The sequence below is a fragment of the Oncorhynchus clarkii genome, chromosome 27 (assembly GCF_045791955.1).
Source record: "Oncorhynchus clarkii lewisi isolate Uvic-CL-2024 chromosome 27, UVic_Ocla_1.0, whole genome shotgun sequence".
NCBI classification, from domain to species: Eukaryota; Metazoa; Chordata; class Actinopteri; order Salmoniformes; family Salmonidae; genus Oncorhynchus; species Oncorhynchus clarkii.
Window position 1 is genome coordinate 5,585,716 of NC_092173.1, and position 19,505 is coordinate 5,605,220.

The window sequence follows — 19,505 nt, forward strand, 5'->3', positions numbered from 1 at the left end:
GAATAGCGTTCCACTCGGCGTTTTCCCGTTTCTTACATAGGCTTGCTACCTCCGTGATCAAGGAAGCCACCTCAAGCCTATAATCCTCGGCAAGTAAACTATGTATGTATTGGAACTCCCGAGTGATCCGGTTTGTCCTGAAACAAAGTGTAGTAGATACAGCTCCTACAGCGCTGGAACCGTTAATTTATTTCCCCAAAGAGAGCTCCATTGCAAAACTCATCTGGTACCAATTTCGTTAGCTTGATGGCTAGCAGTTCAGCGTCTCTGTCAAGTAGAGTTCAACCTGTCTGTTAAACGAGATTCCGGGACAGGAAATAGCGGTCCCAGCTGTTTAAAGCTAACCGCGTCCCGGAATCCACGCAAAAACGAGTTCTGTATTGGTTCTGTCAAGACAACTGGGAACACGAGGTCAAATCATGTCAATGATCTTCAGTTCAGAAAGATATTTCCGACTTGGAATTCCGAGTTGGATGACAGTTCAAAATAATTTTTCCTAGTCGGAGCTCGTCTCGTCGTATTTATTTCTAGCTTTTTTTTTTTAATCCACAACAAGAATTGGAAGGGATGATTAGTGCAAAAGGGAAGTGTATGTGTCAGGTTGTGTTTCAAACTGCTTTGCTTTTTGGCACCAATATATAAAATCTCTCAAAGCAGTAAGGTGCAATGGAAGAACCAGAAACATGTGAGACCTTCCCACCAATCATTGTGGTTGATTCAGTGATTTACTGTGCGTTTCACCACATTACCCAGCTACATACCTCAGGATACATCATACAATGTTGTTTCTCAAGTGAAAGATGTTGAAATCAACTGTTGAGTCAAGTGTTTGTTACTCATGATAATTTACAGTAAACTGCCCATGTTCATACACAGTCAGCCCAATTGTGTTATTTTGTCACCCATTGGTCTTCTGACCAATCAGAGCAGCTCAAAAGATCTGCTGTTACTGGTCAAAATACCAATTGGTGTAAAAAATATTGAATAGGGGTGACTAATCTCAGCCACAGCCTTTAAATTCTCTGCCAAGTGTTTGCATTGTAGTTCAAATATTTGGTACCCTCTTAAGTTGACCATGTCATCAGAACAAATGATAAACAATGATTTATTATTTTAAGAACGTTTTGACATTTTGATATAGCCTCAAAAAAAAAAAAAAAAAAAAGGAACAGATGGCTAAATAGTTACCATTTCTGCCTAGTTATCCTCCCCTGCATCCAGTCCTAGCCCCTCTCACTCTGCCTAATGCCCCAGACCACAGGCCCTAGGAGGAGTAGCTGTCAGACTCAAACAGTTTGATGACTATGGCCTCCTCTGGCTGGAGCCTCAGTGTTTCCAGGGAGGTGCCGCCCAGGCGGTCCATCCCTGTGCTGGTCACAAACACCCCAGCAGTGGGAAGGCTGGGAGCCCATGCTGGGTCCAGGGCTTGGGCCTCAGGCCCAAAGTTGAGCAGCACCAGGAAGTGGACACAGCCCCAAGAGCGCAGGAAGGCTAGCACAGGGGCTAATGGGGGGGCCAGGGTGGAGTTGGAGTAGGGGGGGAGGGAGGTGGTGTTGAAGGGGAGAAAGGTGAAGCTCCCATAAAGGAGAGATTCTTCTCTGAGGCGAGAGCCACTGAGGGAGCTGAACAGAGCCAAGGCAGAGCGTTTGAGCTTCCTCTGTTCCTGAAGGAAAGAACAGAGGTGTCATCAATGGAGAAACAGAGCAAAGGAAAAATAGGCCTGTCATTGAGAGACTTTCTGTGGTAAACACCCTAAACCACTTGCCAACTTTCCTAGAACCACTGAGCTCAGATATGGTAATACTGTGTGTATATGAAGACTAACAAATTTGATATTATTTTACTTAGAAAACTCACCCCAACAGAGTCGTTCAGTCCAATGGTCTTGTCTGCCTCACGTTCCCAGCTCATGTCTGCAGACGCATTCTTCACCACAGAAAGAAAACGATTCAATGGTGTTCCACTGTACTAAAGCATGAGCACATCAGATGCAGGTAGTCTGTATTGCATCCCTAGGACTCGGGTCTCTTACCGGCGAATTAACTATTTCTTCTCCGTATTTGACAACAGGTGATCCAGGTAGTGTCATCATCAGAACCAGGAGTATTCTGTGCAACATCGGTGATGCTTCTCCGCCCACCTGGCATCACACACACACACACCATATGTCATTTTGCCAATAAATAAGGAGTTGGACACCATCCTCACCAGCCTATACTTTGTGATAGAATGAACAGAAAGAATGTTGGGTAATTACCGTCCAACTGGGCCAAAGTTCGCCGTGGGATGTCGACAGGTGTCTCTCCACAGCAATGGCCACTTCCTGTCCGGACAGGAGGTGATGCTCGTGCGGCAGTAGTGACATCATAACCAGCTCCACCAATAAGCTGTTGACTGACGTGCTAGAGGTATTCAGGGCAGGTAGAGACTCTCCTGTTTGTTTCACCACTACAATCCTGCACAGATGACACACAGATTTCATTCCAACTTCAATGACTGCTATAAAACATGAACTACATATTCCTCAATCCTAAACAGATTCCTCACATATATCAACCAATGTTAGTGACTAAAACAAAGATAGCCTTTTAACGAACACAGGTGTTTTTATTTTACCTTTATTTAACGAGGCAAGTCAGTTAAGAACAAATTCTTATTTTCAATGACGGCCTAGGAACAGTGGGTTAACTGCCTTGTTCAGGGGCAGAACGACAGATTTATACCTTGGTCAGCTCGGGGATTTGAACCTTCCGGTTACTAGTCCTACGCTAGTCTAACAGTATGCGAGTTGTGCATCATTTGGTCTGTACTGTATGTTAGAAGTGTTCGCAGTGCCACAGCACCTCTCATCATCTGATGTGCTGAACTCCTTGACCAGAACTCTCCACTCGGTCAGGGTCTAAATCGAACAGACGGCATGAATGAATAACATTCAGTTAAACGTCTGTGCTGATAACGAATTAACTTGAAATAAATTGGTCTGGCTTTGATTGGATGGCAACCAAGTTTGAGCATTGCTCAACAGTCTGACCTTTTCGGAATACGCAGCATCTGTGTCACAGATCCCAAATCCTGCCACACCCTGTTCCAACCAAAATCGGAGTGCATACTGGGGAAACAGAACAATTATTAAAACTCCATTAAAAAGTCTAACATTTGAAACCAAGATCTAGCCATTCTACTCATGGTGTCATGCAAGACCCATCCTACCTGTATTGAGCCAGTGAGGTCAGAGAGCACAGCAGAGTCGTTGCCTACTGAGTCTTTGGGTCCGAACAGGTCCAGATCACAGAAGTCAAACACTACTTTGATGCCTAAAGGAGGGAGACCATGTGAATAGTGGATCAGAACATAGTCAGTTAAGTGCATCTTTCAAGAGCTCTGGAAGTGTCCGTGTGAGGATAAAGGCTAGCTGGCCTCTGTTTAGGTCTGGCATTAGTCAACTTGTAAGGGCCAGGGGCTCAATTGTGGTTTTAGAAATGGGGGGGGGCATAACTTTTTGTATCATAGCAAAAAGCAATTTCAGAATGTGAGGGGGGGGGGGGGGGGGGGGGGGCATGGGCCCCCAACCCCAGTGAAAGTTATGCCCCTGGTAAGGGCAATGATTTCTTGGGTACATACCTGCGTTGTGGCTCTCCATGAGCAGTTGTTGGATCTGAGGCACTGTACCCACTCGCTCATCAATCTTCCTGAGGTCCAGTGGGGACACGTCCTGGTGAAACAGCCCCTCCAGAAGCAGAGCCTTTACACCCAGGGACTTCAGGTATGGTAGCTGCTCACACACCACTGACCCAGCAGAAGAATACCACAAAGCTCAGAAACTAGCTTTACAGATTTGACAAGTTACTTTTTGTAGCAGGTTAGGAGAATTTTCGTAGCAGCATAGCCACGGGAAGTAGGGGTGTTGAGGGTGCTGTAGCACCCCCAGATTTTTTTTGCAAAAGTAGTGTACTGGGCCTGTAGTCTTGTGTTAGCGGACGATATAACTGTCTGTAGTGAGGACAAACAAGTTTTTACAGCAGGTCTGCAAATTAAAAAAAATTGCAGCACCCCAAACAGAATTATGTGGACACTTGCTCATCTCATTCCAAAATCATGGGTATTAACATAGAGTTGGTCCCCCCTTTGCTGCTATAACAGCCACCACTTCTGGGAAAGCTTTCCACTAGATGTTGGAACATTGCTGTGGGGACTTGCTTCCATTCAGTCACAATAGTTAGCATTAGTGAGGTCGGCACTAATGTTGGGGCGATTAGGCCTGGCTCGCAGACGGCATTCCAATTAATCCCAAAGGTGCTCGATGGGGTTGAGGTCAGGGCTCTGTGCAGGCCAGTCAAGTTCTTCCACACCGATCTCAACAAACCATTTCTGTATGGACCTCGCTTCTTGCACGGGGGAATTGTTATGCTGAAACAGGAAAGGGCCTACCCCAAACTGTTGCAACAAATTTGGAAGCACAGAATCATCTAGAAAGTCATTGTATGCTGTAGGGTTAAGATTTCCCTTCACAGGAACTAAGGCGCCTAACCCAAACCATGAAAAACAGAGGATGTTTGGAACTCAGTAGGTAGTGTTGCACCCGAGGACAGAAATATTTTATGCACTTCAGCACTCGGCAGTCCCGTTCTGTGAGCTTGGGTGACCTATCACTTCGTGGCTGAGCAGTTGATACTTCTGGACATTTCCGCTTCACAATAACTTCACTTACAGTTGACCGGGGAAGCTCTAGCAGGCCAGAATTTTGATGAACTGGCTTGTTGGAAAGCTAGCATTCTATGGACAGTGCCATGTTGAAGGTCACCGAACTCTTCAGTAAGGCCATTCTGCCAATTTTTGTCTACGGGGATTGCATGGCTGTGTTTCATACACCTGTCAGCAACGGGTGTGGCTGAAATAACCAAATCCACTCATTTGTGTCCACATACTTTTGTATAAATAGTGTATATCAGTAGAATTAATCAGTGTATATCAATTTTTGATTAATTTATTTCTACCGATGCCTTATATAAACGTTTAAGATTGCATTGTCATTTTTAGTGCATTAAATAAAGTGCTTGAACTGAAGGCGCTACTTTACATTGTGTAGACAGAGTAGTCTATATAGTGCAGCTATTGTATTCTTGGGTGTTTAGGTCGCCTGACCGCCCTCTTCCTTTAACTCACCGTCGATACCATCTGGCACCTCGTTCTGGGCGTCCATGAGCAGTATGGGCTGTAGGCGGTAAAACAGCGCCCTCTGCCACCACAGTAGCGGCGGTGCGACCGGCCGAGGGCTCTGCACTATGATGGTGATAGAGGCGCCCAGCAAGGCCAGCCAACCCAGCCAGAAGACCACCACCAGGCGGGAGCGTATTTTCCTCCATCCCGGGCCCCCGGCTTCGAGCTCCAGCTGTTCCTTGGACATGGGCTGCCATTTCGGCGTCTCTGGTTCGGGGTCCGTGATTAGCAGTGGGACCGTCTCAGAGCCGCCCAGACTGCCCGACATCCCAGAGCCCACTGCCGTGCTGCCATAGCCACCATCCATGTTCAATTGCATTCCAATTCGGCTACTGCAGTGTCAATTACAGATATTTAGAAAAATGCCATAATCCAATATTATTTACATAACGAAACTATCAAATAGTTGATAGGACTACAACTAGGCTACAATTCATTACACTTTTTTTCAGGTATGTCCTGACAGTGACCCTGTCGTCTCTAACGTGGCGGGTGAGTGCACACACTTCCATGTCATCTTGAAAAATTCCAACCACGCGTTTAAAAAAAACAACAACCAATTAGTCAATTTACCTTGTCAATTTGAATTCTAACTCCATCCATTAGCTACATTTACCAACGTTTAATTTAACCGATATTGATCAGATGAAATAAGACAATTCCTGGGCTACGGTCTATTTTCCTGGTCAAAGCAATAGTCTGACCACCTGACAAACAAAACGCGATTTCCCTACATCAAATGACCTACCCTTGGCGCTCACATGTCACACCCACATGTTTGTGAATCATTTGCTAAAATGTCATGTTCAAGGCATAAAATGCTGAATTATGTTATCTATAATATTGATCGATTTATAGAAAATCTTGGCTATTTAATTACATCGCATCATTTCTTGTTACAAAAGGCATAAACTGCTAGTAAACATTGTGGCAACCAACACCAGACTGACATCCAACCCTGTGAGTTTGATGGCTAATAAAAGTAGGTTTAAAGAAAAAAAAAGGTTCCCATTAACACAATACATTGGTATTACTGTTGAAAAGAGTCTTGTAAGATTTTGGTGCTGAGAAATACACACCAGAGTAAAGTGACAATCCGCATCGGTTTCCCCGAATATCTGTCAAAGCCAATGCAACGATCTCTAAAAGCATCATAACGCACCTGATAACTGTCTTGTCTTTCTACTGTTCTTTTTAGTATTTATCCTCTTCTGCTGCATGTGCTTTCTGCAGACCAGTTCTATCCAGTTGGTTGTGTGTGTTTTTTAATGTCTGTTAGTGTTTAAGGGGTATGGAGGTGAGAGGGACACTGTGTCTGTCAAATGAAATCTTGGCCGGAGCAATTAGGGTGGAGGTGTTGAGTCTTGACACACCCTGACAACACATTCCGGAGAACCCGTGCTCAACGGGTCTGAGGCCTTGGTAGGGCTTCATTAGAGCAAGGGCTCCCTACTTCGTTTATATCACTGTGTCAAACACGTTCCACGGAGGGCTGAGTGTCTGCAGGTTTTTGCTCTTCCGTTGAACTTGATTGATGAATTAAGGTCACTGATTAGTAAAGAACTCCCCTCACCTGGTTAATTGAAAGGAAAAACCCGCATTCGACGCCCCTGGTTGAGATGCATACAGCTGGCCAAAAGACAGTTCTGGAACGATATCAATGGGTCTTTACGGAACTGTCTTGTATTCTTCTCCCTTGGTCCTTAGTCTAACCCTGTAAACTAGAACTAGAAGCACAAGCATTTCGCTACACTCGCATTAACATCTGCTAACCATGTGTATGTGACAAATAAAATTAGATTTGATTTAGTGCTGTATCTATCAAACATTTTAGGAGTAAGAGCCCACTCCGCTCTATCAAAAATCCCAGAATGTCATTTTATTTCATTCATTTATTGCCCATTGGGTCAGTTAAGGGCTTGCCTATACAGTCATCAAATCACTGACATACATTTGTGAAAGTCCTGATGGTAATCTGTTGCGCTCTTTGATCCCACTTCCTCCCGATTTCATAGAATTCACACAGACATGCCGCAGCAGTGTTTGATCTCGAGTCTAGCTCTTTTTGACCTCTGTCATGGAATACAGCTACTATGTCCACCCGTTTGGTGTGATCCGAAGGAGGAATATAGTAACCGTACAGCAACAGAGAGCTTTGTAAGGCAGCACAATGACATGTATCGAAAAGAAAAACGTGCTAACGGCAAAAACCCGCTTATTTTCAAAAGCAGAAGAACATTTTACCTGTAGCTGTACTCCTTTACCTGTCACACGGGTCTAAATCGTGTCTAACTGTCAGCGTCTGTGCTCCAAACTGCAACAGGTTACAGTGTGTGTGCTAATAATCCCACAGCCCATGTTATCTACTCACACACACACACATTCACACACCCTTGGACATATGATGTGGTGTCCATCATCGTCATGACACACATCTATTCCTGTCACCTATGGTCCCTCACAGGATTATGCAGATTATTTAGTGTAGGCCATGCCATCACAGGACACATGCATATCGGAGCCTTCGCTGGTCTGCAATGGTTGAAGGGGTGTTTTTTTTCAATTGAATTTGATGCGGCAGTATGGAGTTGCACACTGCTGAAACATATCCGTTTGATTTTTAAATGAAGTAACATGATCAGCCTTAAGCTTCTAGTCTTGAAGAAAATGAACTACCCAGGCACTGTAAAGTGAGAAAGTTAATAAATATTATATCTAATTATCATGTATTTTAAAGAATAGTTTTGGAATATGTAATTCTTCCCTTACTGGAATAATGCTAACTATTTGATATTCTCTGATGGTACAGTAGACTTATTGATAGACAGTGCAAATGAGGAACAGAGAAGAGACGATTGGCTAAGGGCAGGCCCAGGTCACACCCCCTCCCACCATAGTTCTTTATTTAGCTATTGGCTGATTGCTCAGCTGAAAAGCGGAGGCCCCAATTCTAAATGGTGCCATGGATACGCGAGGCTGAAGAACACATTTCCATGGATACGAGTAGTTGGACTCTTCAGATCCTCCGATGTCCTGGAATGCGACGTGTCAATTACGTGTCAGGGGGGGGGAGTAACTTAGTTACTTTTGCAGTCCAGTTTGCGCTTATGTGTTTAGTGAGACAGAGGGCACGCTCTTGCACTATGTTTGGTCTTCTACCATTGGTTCCAGAGATCTGAAGGGCGTTACAAACTTTTGATATGCAGAGATGACACAGTCTCTTCTGCAAAGGAAAAAGAGAAGAAGTTATGACAAATGATGAACATTTAATATAAACAATTACTCATTTATTCACACGGATCTAGGCCTCTTGTCACTTTTTGATCTCTGACTGGTGAGTCATGTGATTGAGTGACTTACTTGCTGGTGACTCCTCCCCCTGGTGGCAGGCCAGGTATGTCCTCAGAGACCAGAAACTTCATCACGTACAGCAGGTCTGGGTCCTTGTCCCGCGACTTTAGCAAGTTGACAATCTCTACACACACAGACAGAGAGAAAGGGAGAGAGTTACGTAATGATCGGTCCCTGTTGTCAGAGGGGAGAATTAAGCTGCCATTGTCTCAGCGCTCTTGTTATTGTTATCAAGTTTCGTTTTGATGTGGTGTGATGCCATATTAATATGAAAGCCTATTGTGAGTGAGGCCAAGCCAAGATGGTTTCGAGTCGCATAGTAAGCTTAATCGCAACTCAAGCCCATCGAAATACCTACCTTCCACTTTGGCTTCGAGGATTGTCTCTAGCTCGGCCTCTTTTTGTAGGGCCTCTTGTGACACCTGGGGTGCACCAGGGAAGGTCACGATGATGATGCTCATGTTGTCCAAACTACCCTGTGGGGGGCGACAAAGAGGCAGCGCAGGAATAATGCCTTTGCTGGATATAGGCACAGTTCTATGAGCTCTTGTAAGATAAGCATAAGCCAATATTTTATATGAATAGGAAACATTGTTGGCGTATGATTCATTTCAATAATGTCATTTGTTACTCCAAACATTGAAAAGCTAAATGAAATGTCATGGGGGAGAAAAAGCTGTAATATTGCTGCCACTATTGATGGTTTACTTGAGGAATTATGTGATGAGGAATATTATTTGCATGCTTAATGATAATGTGAACAGAGAATAAAATAAGTGTCATTATGACATCACAATGGAGAACAGGACTGTGAAGTCTCAAAGTGCACTGTGTCATGTAAAACTCTTTTCAGCTGGGAAGATTTGTACATGGCCCTGCAGGTGGAGGGAAATTGTGATGTCATAATTGTGTACTGACAGAGAGCAGAAATTAGAATTTTGTAAACGGGTCACAATGGAACAGTGGGACGTAGAATTAAGAATTTTAATACCAGAATGGACATAAGTCGCTATGGATACTAAATGGCTAAAATATAACGATGGTCCAAAGTTCAGCCATGGTTTGCCAGTGCTGTGATAAGATATTGTGTAAAACAATGAATGTGAAGAATTTATCTGCCCTGTACAGTGCCTTGCGAAAGTATTCGGCCCCCTTGAACTTTGCGACTTTTTGCCACATTTCAGGCTTCAAACATAAAGATATAAAACTGTATTTTTTTGTGAAGAATCAACAACAAGTGGGACACAATCATGAAGTGGAACGACATTTATTGGATATTTCAAACTTTTTTAACAAATCAAAAACTGAAAAATTGGGCGTGCAAAATTATTCAGCCCCCTTAAGTTAATAGTTTGTAGCGCCACCTTTTGCTGCGATTACAGCTGTAAGTCGCTTGGGGTATGTCTCTATCAGTTTTGCACATGGAGAGACTGACATTTTTTCCCATTCCTCCTTGCAAAACAGCTCGAGCTCAGTGAGGTTGGATGGAGAGCATTTGTGAACAGCAGTTTTCAGTTCTTTCCACAGATTCTCGATTGGATTCAGGTCTGGACTTTGACTTGGCCATTCTAACACCTGGATATGTTTATTTTTGAACCATTCCATTGTAGATTTTGCTTTATGTTTTGGATCATTGTCTTGTTGGAAGACAAATCTCTGTCCCAGTCTCAGGTCTTTTGCAGACTCCATCAGGTTTTCTTCCAGAATGGTCCTGTATTTGGCTCCATCCATCTTCCCATCAATTTTAACCATCTACCCTGTCCCTGCTGAAGAAAAGCAGGCCCAAACCATGATGCTGCCACCACCATGTTTGACAGTGGGGATGGTGTGTTCAGGGTGATGAGCTGTGTTGCTTTTATGCCAAACATAACGTTTTGCATTGTTGCCAAAAAGTTCAATTTTGGTTTCATCTGACCAGAGCACCTTCTTCCACATGTTTGGTGTGTCTCCCAGGTGGCTTGTGGCAAACTTTAAACGACACTTTTTATGGATATCTTTAAGAAATGGCTTTCTTCTTGCCACTCTTCCATAAAGGCCAGATTTGTGCAATATACGACTGATTGTTGTCCTATGGACAGAGTCTCCCACCTCAGCTGTAGATCTCTGCAGTTCATCCAGAGTGATCATGGGCCTCTTGGCTGCATCTCTGATCAGTCTTCTCCTTGTATGAGCTGAAAGTTTAGAGGGACGGCCAGGTCTTGGTAGATTTGCAGTGGTCTGATACTCCTTCCATTTCAATATTATCGCTTGCACAGTGCTCCTTGGGATGTTTAAAGCTTGGGAAATCTTTTTGTATCCAAATCCGGTTTTAAACTTCTCCACAACAGCATCTCGGACCTGCCTGGTGTGTTCCTTGTTCTTCATGATGCTCTCTGCGCTTTTAACGGACCTCTGAGACTATCACAGTGCAGGTGCATTTATACGGAGACTTGATTACACACAGGTGGATTGTATTTATCATCATTAGTCATTTAGGTCAACATTGGATCATTCAGAGATCCTCACTGAACTTCTGGAGAGAGTTTGCTGCACTGAAAGTAAAAGGGTTGAATCATTTTGCACGCCCAATTTTTCAGTTTTTGATTTGTTAAAAAAGTTTGAAATATCCAATAAATGTCGTTCCACTTCATGATTGTGTCCCACTTGTTGTTGATTCTTCACAAAAAAATACAGTTTTATATCTTTATGTTTGAAGCCTGAAATGTGGCAAAAGGTCGCAAAGTTCAAGGGGGCCGAATACTTTCGCAAGGCACTGTATGTGTGTTAGCTAGCTAGCCAGCCAGTTTTAGAGGAGTGATTCCATTCATTAATATGCCAATATTCCATTCAAACAATGCAGTCAATCCACAGCCATACACTGGCTCAAATCAGTTGATGATAGGTCTTATACAAGTTGTAAACTCAACAAGTACTGACATTGTATCATATAATAGCGCTCACAGCTTTCCCCAAAAATGAAATCTGAGACATTTATGTCTGTTTACATATATTTTAGAGTCTATTCATACATTTGCATAAACCTGTATAAACAGTATTTATAATTATATGACAATATTTTAGGTTGACTATAGTTCTATTACACAATTTATGAAACATCACATGTCTTACATTTACATTCCTTCATAGGTAAAAGCAGGAAATGCATCACCTATGTCTCTACTGCCATTCATTCCAATTAGACTGGTTTTGGATTTCTCCCTGATCAAGTAATTTAATAGGATCTATATGGGGACTAATTGATTATTGTGATGTCATGTCACAGAGCTGAGAAGCTAGGTTCGCTGTGTGCTACAACAAAAACCCACCTAGCTGAAGTACAGACTCCAAGGAGGTAAGCCTGTTCTGTTGCCATTGATAAAGTGAGGCTCTTCTTGGCCAGGTTAATAGGCCTTAGCTCCCAGCTGGTGTGGCCTTGAGACCCTGACAGTCTAACACACACACACACTCACCCATAATCCACTGTGTTGCCCTCACCTCTGTCCCTCTCTCCCTCCCTCTATAGCTCCCTCTCATAATCCTGCTATTTAGAGGACAGGCACAGGTTGTGCCATCGTAAGTCCTAACCAGCCTAAGCAGACCTGAATAAGATAACTGCTTACATAATGCTTGGTACATTAGGTATGTAACGATGTAGGCCCTTCAACACACACCCTGTCCAGTGATGAGTGCCATCATGTACTCCCCTTCACAAAGGTGGTGACCCTTGTGACCCTTGAGCCCTATTTCTAAACTTTCTTGCCTAGCTAAAATATTATAATCCTTGATTAATTCTCAGCTAAGATCTTTCTTATCTTTCAAATGTATTCTAAAATGTACATCAGTCAGGTTTAAGACCAGGTCATAGCACCATCTCTGCTGCAACCCTAGTTATAAATGATGTGGTTAACTATATGGATAAAAGGCAACATTGTGCTGCCCTATTCACTGACCTGTCAAATGCTTTCGATACTATTGATCACTCACGGCTAATTCGGAGGCTTTCCTCAATTGTCCTAGACCAGGCTGCATGTAACCGGTTTAAAAATGAAATGATATATAGAACTCAATATGTATCTACTGATGGTGTTAAATGAGGTTTTCTGGATATTACGAAAGGTGTCTTGCAGGAGTCAATTCTGGGTTGTGTACTTTTAACTGTTTACGTTAACAATATCAAAAGTGTTCCCTGCGCTGTATACCGATGTTGTGTATGCTATTACCCCCCCCTCCGGTTGACCAGGCTCACTCTGAACTACAGTCTGCCTTCATTGTATTACAGAATAACTTTATTGACCTGAAATTAGTATTGAGTGCAGGTAAAACAAAGTATATATTGTTCTCTACACTCTTAGAAAAAAGGTGCTATCTAGATCCTATAAGGGTTCTTTGGTTGTCCCCATAGGATAAACTCTTTGAAAACCCCTTTTTGGTTCCATGTAGAACCTTTTACACAGAGGGTTCTACCTGGAACCAAAAAGGGTTCTCCTATGGGGACAGCCGAATAACATTTGTGGACTCCTTTTGTGTAGAGTGCATAAAAATAACTCTGATGATTTGAGAACATGTACTTTAGATGGTGTCCATATTGATCGTGTCCCTTAGAAATATCTGGGCTCCTGGATAGATGAAAGGATGACTTTTAAAAAGCATATTGATGAGTTAGTTAAGACGCTGAGAGTAAAAGTGTTCTTCTTGGACAGAAATGGGTCCTGCCTCTTTGGCTAAATAGTAGAAAGCAGAACATTCAGTCTAAGTTCCTTTGGGTCCTAGAGTATTGTGACATCATCTAGATGAACGCAGCTGCCACTTCATTAAAGCCGTTAGATGCAGTTTGTCATGACGCACTGCGCTTTATGACGGCCGACAATTTTAGCACTCATCACTGCATTCTCTACCAGAAAGTCGGTTGGCCCTCTGTGATGTCATCACTGCATTCTCTACCAGAACGTCAGTTAGCCTTCTGTGATGTCATCACTGCATTCTCTACCAGAACGTCGGTTGGCCCTCTGTGATGTCATCACTGCATTCTCTACCAGAAAGTCGGTTGGCCCTCTGTGATGTCATCACTTATTATGTCATCTTATTACTGATCAATGTCTTGTTGTTTTTTTATGACAGCGTTTTTCTTTCTGCTTGCATTTTGTATTTATATTTTGATGTGTACATTTTCTGTCATTTATGTCATTCGGGGCTCCTCTGTAAAATAGACCTTTGTTTCAGTAGGACTCCATGATAAAATGAATCAAAAAATAATCATCTTGAATCAAAGACAACATTTAGACTGTATTTTGAAAAATAGCCATTGCCTATCGAGGAGACTCCCTGCAGTGCAGTGTAAGTCACCTTGCTGTACCAACCTGGCTGTGTCCTGCTGTTAAATCCTCTGCCTGATCTAAACACTGAGTATTGGAATGGTATTAGTCTCCAGGACTCCAGGAAGGGAGAGGACAGCCAAGGCCGTGGGGATGATATCACTGCCTGAAGATACTGCCAAAGTCCTCTTAACCCTCTCACCTCCAGCACCCTCTGACATTCCATACAATGTCCAGTTATGGTCATTGTTGCAGTTTACTCACTTTGGCAATTAGAGTGTGAGTTTTCAGTTTATACTCTGGTCCTGCATATGTACCCATATAGAGAAGGCAGAGGTTTAGGATCAGTGTGAGTCGGCATGTAGTGGGATCTGATCATTTACACACTGACCTTATAGAGGCAGAGGTCAATGACCTGGTTACAGATCTCCCTCAGGTCATCGCACAACTGCAGGCGACTGTGGACGAACGCACACAGCTCCTCGTTGCCGATGGCGTCCCACACTCCGTCACAAGCCACTATGAGGAACTCGTCTTGCGGGGACCTCTCCAGCTCGTACACCTCTGGCTCTGGGGAGACCAGCTGCTCAGTCTGGGACCTCCAGTCCACCTCCTTAAAGTCAAAGTCTCCCAGGGACCTGGACACGGCCAGGGAGCCGTTCACCCTATGCTGGGTCACCGAGCCGCCCGCGTTCTGTATCCGCTCCTTCTCCCTGGGGTTGAAGGGTTTGTGGTCCTCCGTGTAGAAGATGACCTGGCCGTCGCGGCAGAGGAGCGTCCGCGAGTCGCCACAGTTGACGAAGTAGACGTACTGCGGCGAGAGCATGACGGCGGCCGCCGTGGAGCCGCTGCGCTCCCAGCATTCCTGGCGTGTCAGTGTGTGCATGTGGCTGTCAATGGCCAGGAAGCCCTCGACGATCCCCTCCTTCACGTCGTCAGGGTCCTCCTGTGCCTTTACGCGCCCTGGAGGAGAGATCAATATGAGTTAACGACCTGGCCTATATGTGACAAATAAGCATAATTAGGTCTCGCTGCCTAAAATTGACATGCAGAAGTTAACTACAGTCTGGCCAACTACAGGATAACTACACATAGTTACAATACAATTATTTGACCCCCAGCCTTACCAGCTTGGTTTTAGGGGACAAATACCCACTGTGCCCTACCAGAGCCCAAATCTCACGAGCTCAGATTGTGTTGTAGTCCTCTGAGGTGACTGTCTGTCTGTCTTGCTCGTGGCATTATTTTTAATTAATGCCATGTAGGTTAGGATTAAACGTTTGTCTTGAGTTAAGTAGCAGACACTGTAGGCTCAAGTGTCAGATTAAGTATCTCATACTTCGGGCCAAGAATAAGGATCAAGAGGTTTTCAACAACAACAGCTGTCAGCCATGTTGTGCTACCATGTTTATGTTTAGAAAGTAAAACCAAGAGAGATAATGTCTTTGGTATTCAAGATCTCCCTCATACACCATACACATAGCCTACAGCACAACGGCACCTTGTCATTGCTCAAATGGAAGACACCCATGCCTAAGACAAAGTTGTTCATTGATTTATCAAACAGTATCTGTCTGTGGAACACACACTGGAAATAAGTGTCGTAAAATGCTTCCCAACTTGCCCAAATAAATGCTTGCACACATTCCCTTCTAGTGAAAATAAATCAGGCTGCCAACAATGACTATCCATCAGTTAGTCAAAGTGTGCGGCCCAATTTGGTACCTGTAGCGAGGATGTGTTGCAGCAGGTTATGGGAGCAGTACTGTGCCACCGTGTTGCCAGCGTGTCCATCAAACACTGCATAGTAGCCCCACTCCGCCAGCTCCCCTCCCATCTCCGGCATGCAGGTGTGGGCGTCCTCCATCTGCGCCCTCCAGCCCTGCATGCTGGCCGTTGCATAGTTCACCCCCCACTGAGACCTCCCCTCGGCCGTGTGTTTATCCAGGACGGGCCGGTCCAGGTAGACGCTCGGCCCGTTATCCTCATCACTGAAGTCCTCTTCGCTCCCCTCCTGGCCATCTCTCTGTCCCCCCTTAAAGAAGAAGGTGACCATCTTCTCTGTCTCCTTGGCTAGCTGGCGGAGGAAGGAGGGCACCTCCACGGTGCTGGCCCGCCTGGCTGTCCTCATAGCTCCTCGGAGGTGCCGCTCGAGTCTCTTTCCTGACCTGGCACTGGTCCTCTTGTTCCCCTCTCTCCTCCTTCTCCCAGTCTGTGTCCCCCGCAGCAGGTCCAGGGCAGTGGGTTTAGCTGGACACGCTGAGCAGGTGGACAATGTGTCAACTCCGGACTGTAGAGTTGTGTTCAGGTGGGCTTCACTAGATACTGGCAGAAATCGTGGTGGCCATCCTTGTCTTTGTAAAACTAGCTTGTGGGCGTAGTTTCTGGATTCCTAGCGTTTGTCTCAATGTGTATGTGTTGTGATATGTGGAGTGTATGTGTCTGTATGGCGCCCACTCTCTCTCCTTCTCTTGTCTTTCTACCGCTCTTTCTCTCCTGTCCCTGGCCAGTGTTTGCCCTGTGATGCTATTGGCCTAAATCTATGGTCACTGCCTCTCTCTCTCTCTCTGCTACTAGTTAATCTCCAACCTGCTAGGGATCTTAGATTAGCACTGCATGACCGAATGAACAGTATGGATTATGAGCCTGTCAGCATTCCATAGCAGCACAGTGGACAGATAGAATGAGCTCTCCCAACTCTCTAACTAGATCCCTGCAGTTTATGTTCAGAACTGTTAGCAATTTATTCACTGAATATAGTCCGCCACTCTCTTTCTCCTTTTCTCTCCTTCTCTTTAACACGATGCCACAAACACATGGTATAAGTGTAGGCATTTCCTCATCCACCTCTGTTTCTCTTAAGATAATTACCTGGCATGCATTTGCAGTTTCTGACCTATTTTAGATGCGTGGTCTTGTAGATTACTGGATTTAAAATTGTGTATACATGAGGTTGGGAGCTGATCACGCTATCTATAGAGCCCGTTATATGTCGCGTTATGTGTTCAGGTTGGGGATGGGACCCGCTCTATGGTGGTCAGGTACAGAAGTGAATGAGTAAGTAACCTACACGTGCACTCGCCTCTGTATTTATTTGGACAGTGAAGCTAAACGGTGTAAATTTCGCTCTATACTCCCACGTTTTGGATTGGAGATCAAATGTTTCAGATGAGGTGACCGTACAGAATGTCACCTTTTATTTGAGGGTATTTCTCATTTGTTTTACCATTTAGAAATGAGTGCGCTTTATCTATTCCCACCATTTGAAGACGTGTTTTATTTTTTTACACAAATTCACTTGTATATTAAAGTAGTCGAAACGTTAGTATTTGGTCCCATATTCTTAGCATGTGACTACATCAAGCTTGTGGCTCTACAAACTTGTTGGATGTATCTACAGTTTATTTTGGTTGCACGGATGTACGCTGGATGTACGCTGATTGTACGGATGTACGCTGAGAGTCGGGACGCAAATTCAGGGAGTGAATACGTTAAAGAAATAAATGAGCAAAACCAGAAACACAAACAGCGCATCGACATGAAACAGGAACAATGACGACTGGGAAAGAAAATAAAGGGCAGGTAATCAAGGATGTGATGGAGTCCAGGTGAGTGTCATTATGCGTGTAACGGTGGTGACAGGTGTGCTCTAACGAGCAGCCTGGTGACCTAGAGGCCGGAGAGGGAGCACACGTGACACGGATTATGTTTTGCCCAATAGGAACTGAATGGTGAATAATGTATTGTGTCATAAGAAGAGAATATGTTTTTGAACACTTCTACATTAATTTGGATAATCCTGAATGTATTGTGAATAATGATGAGTGAGAAAGTTACAGAGGAAATGCAAATAGTCCAGGTCGCCATTTCATTAATTGTTCAGCAGTCTTATGGCTTGGGGGTAGAAGCTGCAATGGAGCCTTTTGGACCTAGACTTGGCACTCTGGTACCGCTTGCCGTGCGATAGCAGAAAGAACAGTCTATGACTTGGGTGACTGAAGACTTTGACCATTTCTTGGCCTTCCTCTGACACCATGTAGTATAGAGATCCTGGATGGCAGGAAGCTTTGCCCCAGTGATGTACTGGGCCGTATGCACTACCCTCTGTAGCGCCTTACGGTTGGATGCCAAGCAGTTGCCATACCAAGCAGTGATTACAACCGGTCAGGATGCTCTCGATGGTGCAGCTGTAGAACTTTTTGAGGATCTGGGGACCCGTGCCAAATATTTTCTCCTGAGGGGGAAAAGGCATTGTCGTGCCCTCTTCGCGACTTTCTTGGTGTGTTTTGATATGATCATTTGTTGGTGATGTGGACACCAAGGAACTTGAAACTCTCGACCCGCTCCACTACAGCCCCATCGATGTGAATGTCATGTTCGGCCCTCCTTTTCCTGCAGTCCACGATCATCTCTTTTGTCTTGCTCTTTTGCCACACTTCCAGGTCTCTGACCTCCCTATAGGCTGTCTCATCGTTGTCATTGAGGCCTTCCACCGTTGTGTCGTCAGCAAACTTAATGATGGTGTTGGACTTGTGTTGGACCTATACCCCGTGCTTTTTTTCACACTCAACAGTTCCCCTTGTGTATCAAGAATGGTCCACCGCCTAAAGGTCATCCAGCCAACTTGACACAACTGTGGGCGGCTTTGGAGTCAACAGGCCAGCATCCCTGTGGAACGCTTTCGACACCCTGTAGTCCATACCCTGACGAATTGAGTCTGTACTGAGGACAAAAGAGGGTACAACTCAATATTAGGAATGTGCCGACACAATGTGTTGTACACTCAGTGTATTGCACCTGCCAGAAAGTGCACTTTATAGCCTCATTAAATGTGTGTTTTTTGAATGGAGAAAATGTCTATATTTCATGTAATTTCCCCCTTATATGTTGTCCAAGCCTGAACAGTCAGTGACGTACAGGAGCAGGATCATTTAGCTGACACGTCATGTGACCACTCGTTTGCAGAAGCAGCTTCAGGCAGCACACCAGGGCTACAACGAGCTGGGTTACAGTATGTGCTGTTGCTACGGCTGCTTACTGCCGCCAGGCAAATCTACAAATGCACCCTTCTGCTTTACCTAGCAGTCTCACACATGGTGGTTATTCAAAACACCCAGTAAGGCATACAGTATGTCTGTCTGTGTGTGGGAGGGTGCAAAAGGACATGTATTTGTAGTGAGCTCTCTGTTTCCCTTTGTCATGTGTATGCAACAAGGCTATGCCCACTATCACCACCACTACCAATCATCCTGGGCCCCAGGAAGGGGATCCCTAATAAATACAAAATACAAATAAAAAATATAACGCCCCGTAAAATGCAGATAGAGATATACTCCACTCGGCTAGATGCACACACTAATGATTAGTCATGAATGGAAGGAGGGAAACGCTCACGCTCACGTATGCACACACACACACACTCTTTCTCTGGCTCTGCCCTGCCAGTGCTGCTCCCCTGCCGTCATAGTGATGTGAGAGCAAGAGAGGGAGGGAGGGGAAAAGAGAGAGCAGGAGAGGGAGGGGAAAAGAGAGAGCAGGAGAGGGAGGGGAAAAGAGAGAGCAGGAAGAAGGAGGTAGGGAGGGGCCCGTGAGCCAGAGAAGGAAGGGGAGGGTGCATAGAGGGAGAGCCAGAGAGAGAAACAGCAG

The 19,505-nt window shown here is 44.6% G+C and overlaps 2 protein-coding genes across 2 annotated transcripts; both read right to left on the reverse strand.

Annotated features, from left to right (window-relative positions):
- Positions 1-1,262: 1,262 nt before the first annotated feature.
- LOC139386274 (amino acid transporter heavy chain SLC3A2) lies at positions 1,263-6,393 on the reverse strand. The gene is made up of 10 exons (XM_071131769.1): positions 6,380-6,393; positions 5,164-5,549; positions 3,622-3,786; positions 3,211-3,314; positions 3,032-3,109; positions 2,844-2,899; positions 2,258-2,456; positions 2,033-2,140; positions 1,858-1,926; positions 1,263-1,663 (listed from the first exon to the last, which is right to left on the reverse strand). Exons 2-10 carry the CDS (start codon positions 5,534-5,536, stop codon positions 1,265-1,267), a joined length of 1,551 nt encoding a protein of 516 aa, XP_070987870.1. The 5' UTR covers positions 5,537-5,549; positions 6,380-6,393; the 3' UTR covers positions 1,263-1,264.
- A 697-nt stretch (positions 6,394-7,090) lies between these two features.
- LOC139386199 (protein phosphatase 1A-like) lies at positions 7,091-16,411 on the reverse strand. The gene is made up of 5 exons (XM_071131673.1): positions 15,585-16,411; positions 14,251-14,822; positions 8,927-9,044; positions 8,578-8,692; positions 7,091-8,440 (listed from the first exon to the last, which is right to left on the reverse strand). The coding sequence occupies exons 1-5, from the start codon at positions 15,988-15,990 to the stop codon at positions 8,359-8,361; spliced, it is 1,293 nt and encodes a 430-aa protein (XP_070987774.1). The 5' UTR covers positions 15,991-16,411; the 3' UTR covers positions 7,091-8,358.
- Between the last annotated feature and the right edge of the window lie 3,094 nt (positions 16,412-19,505).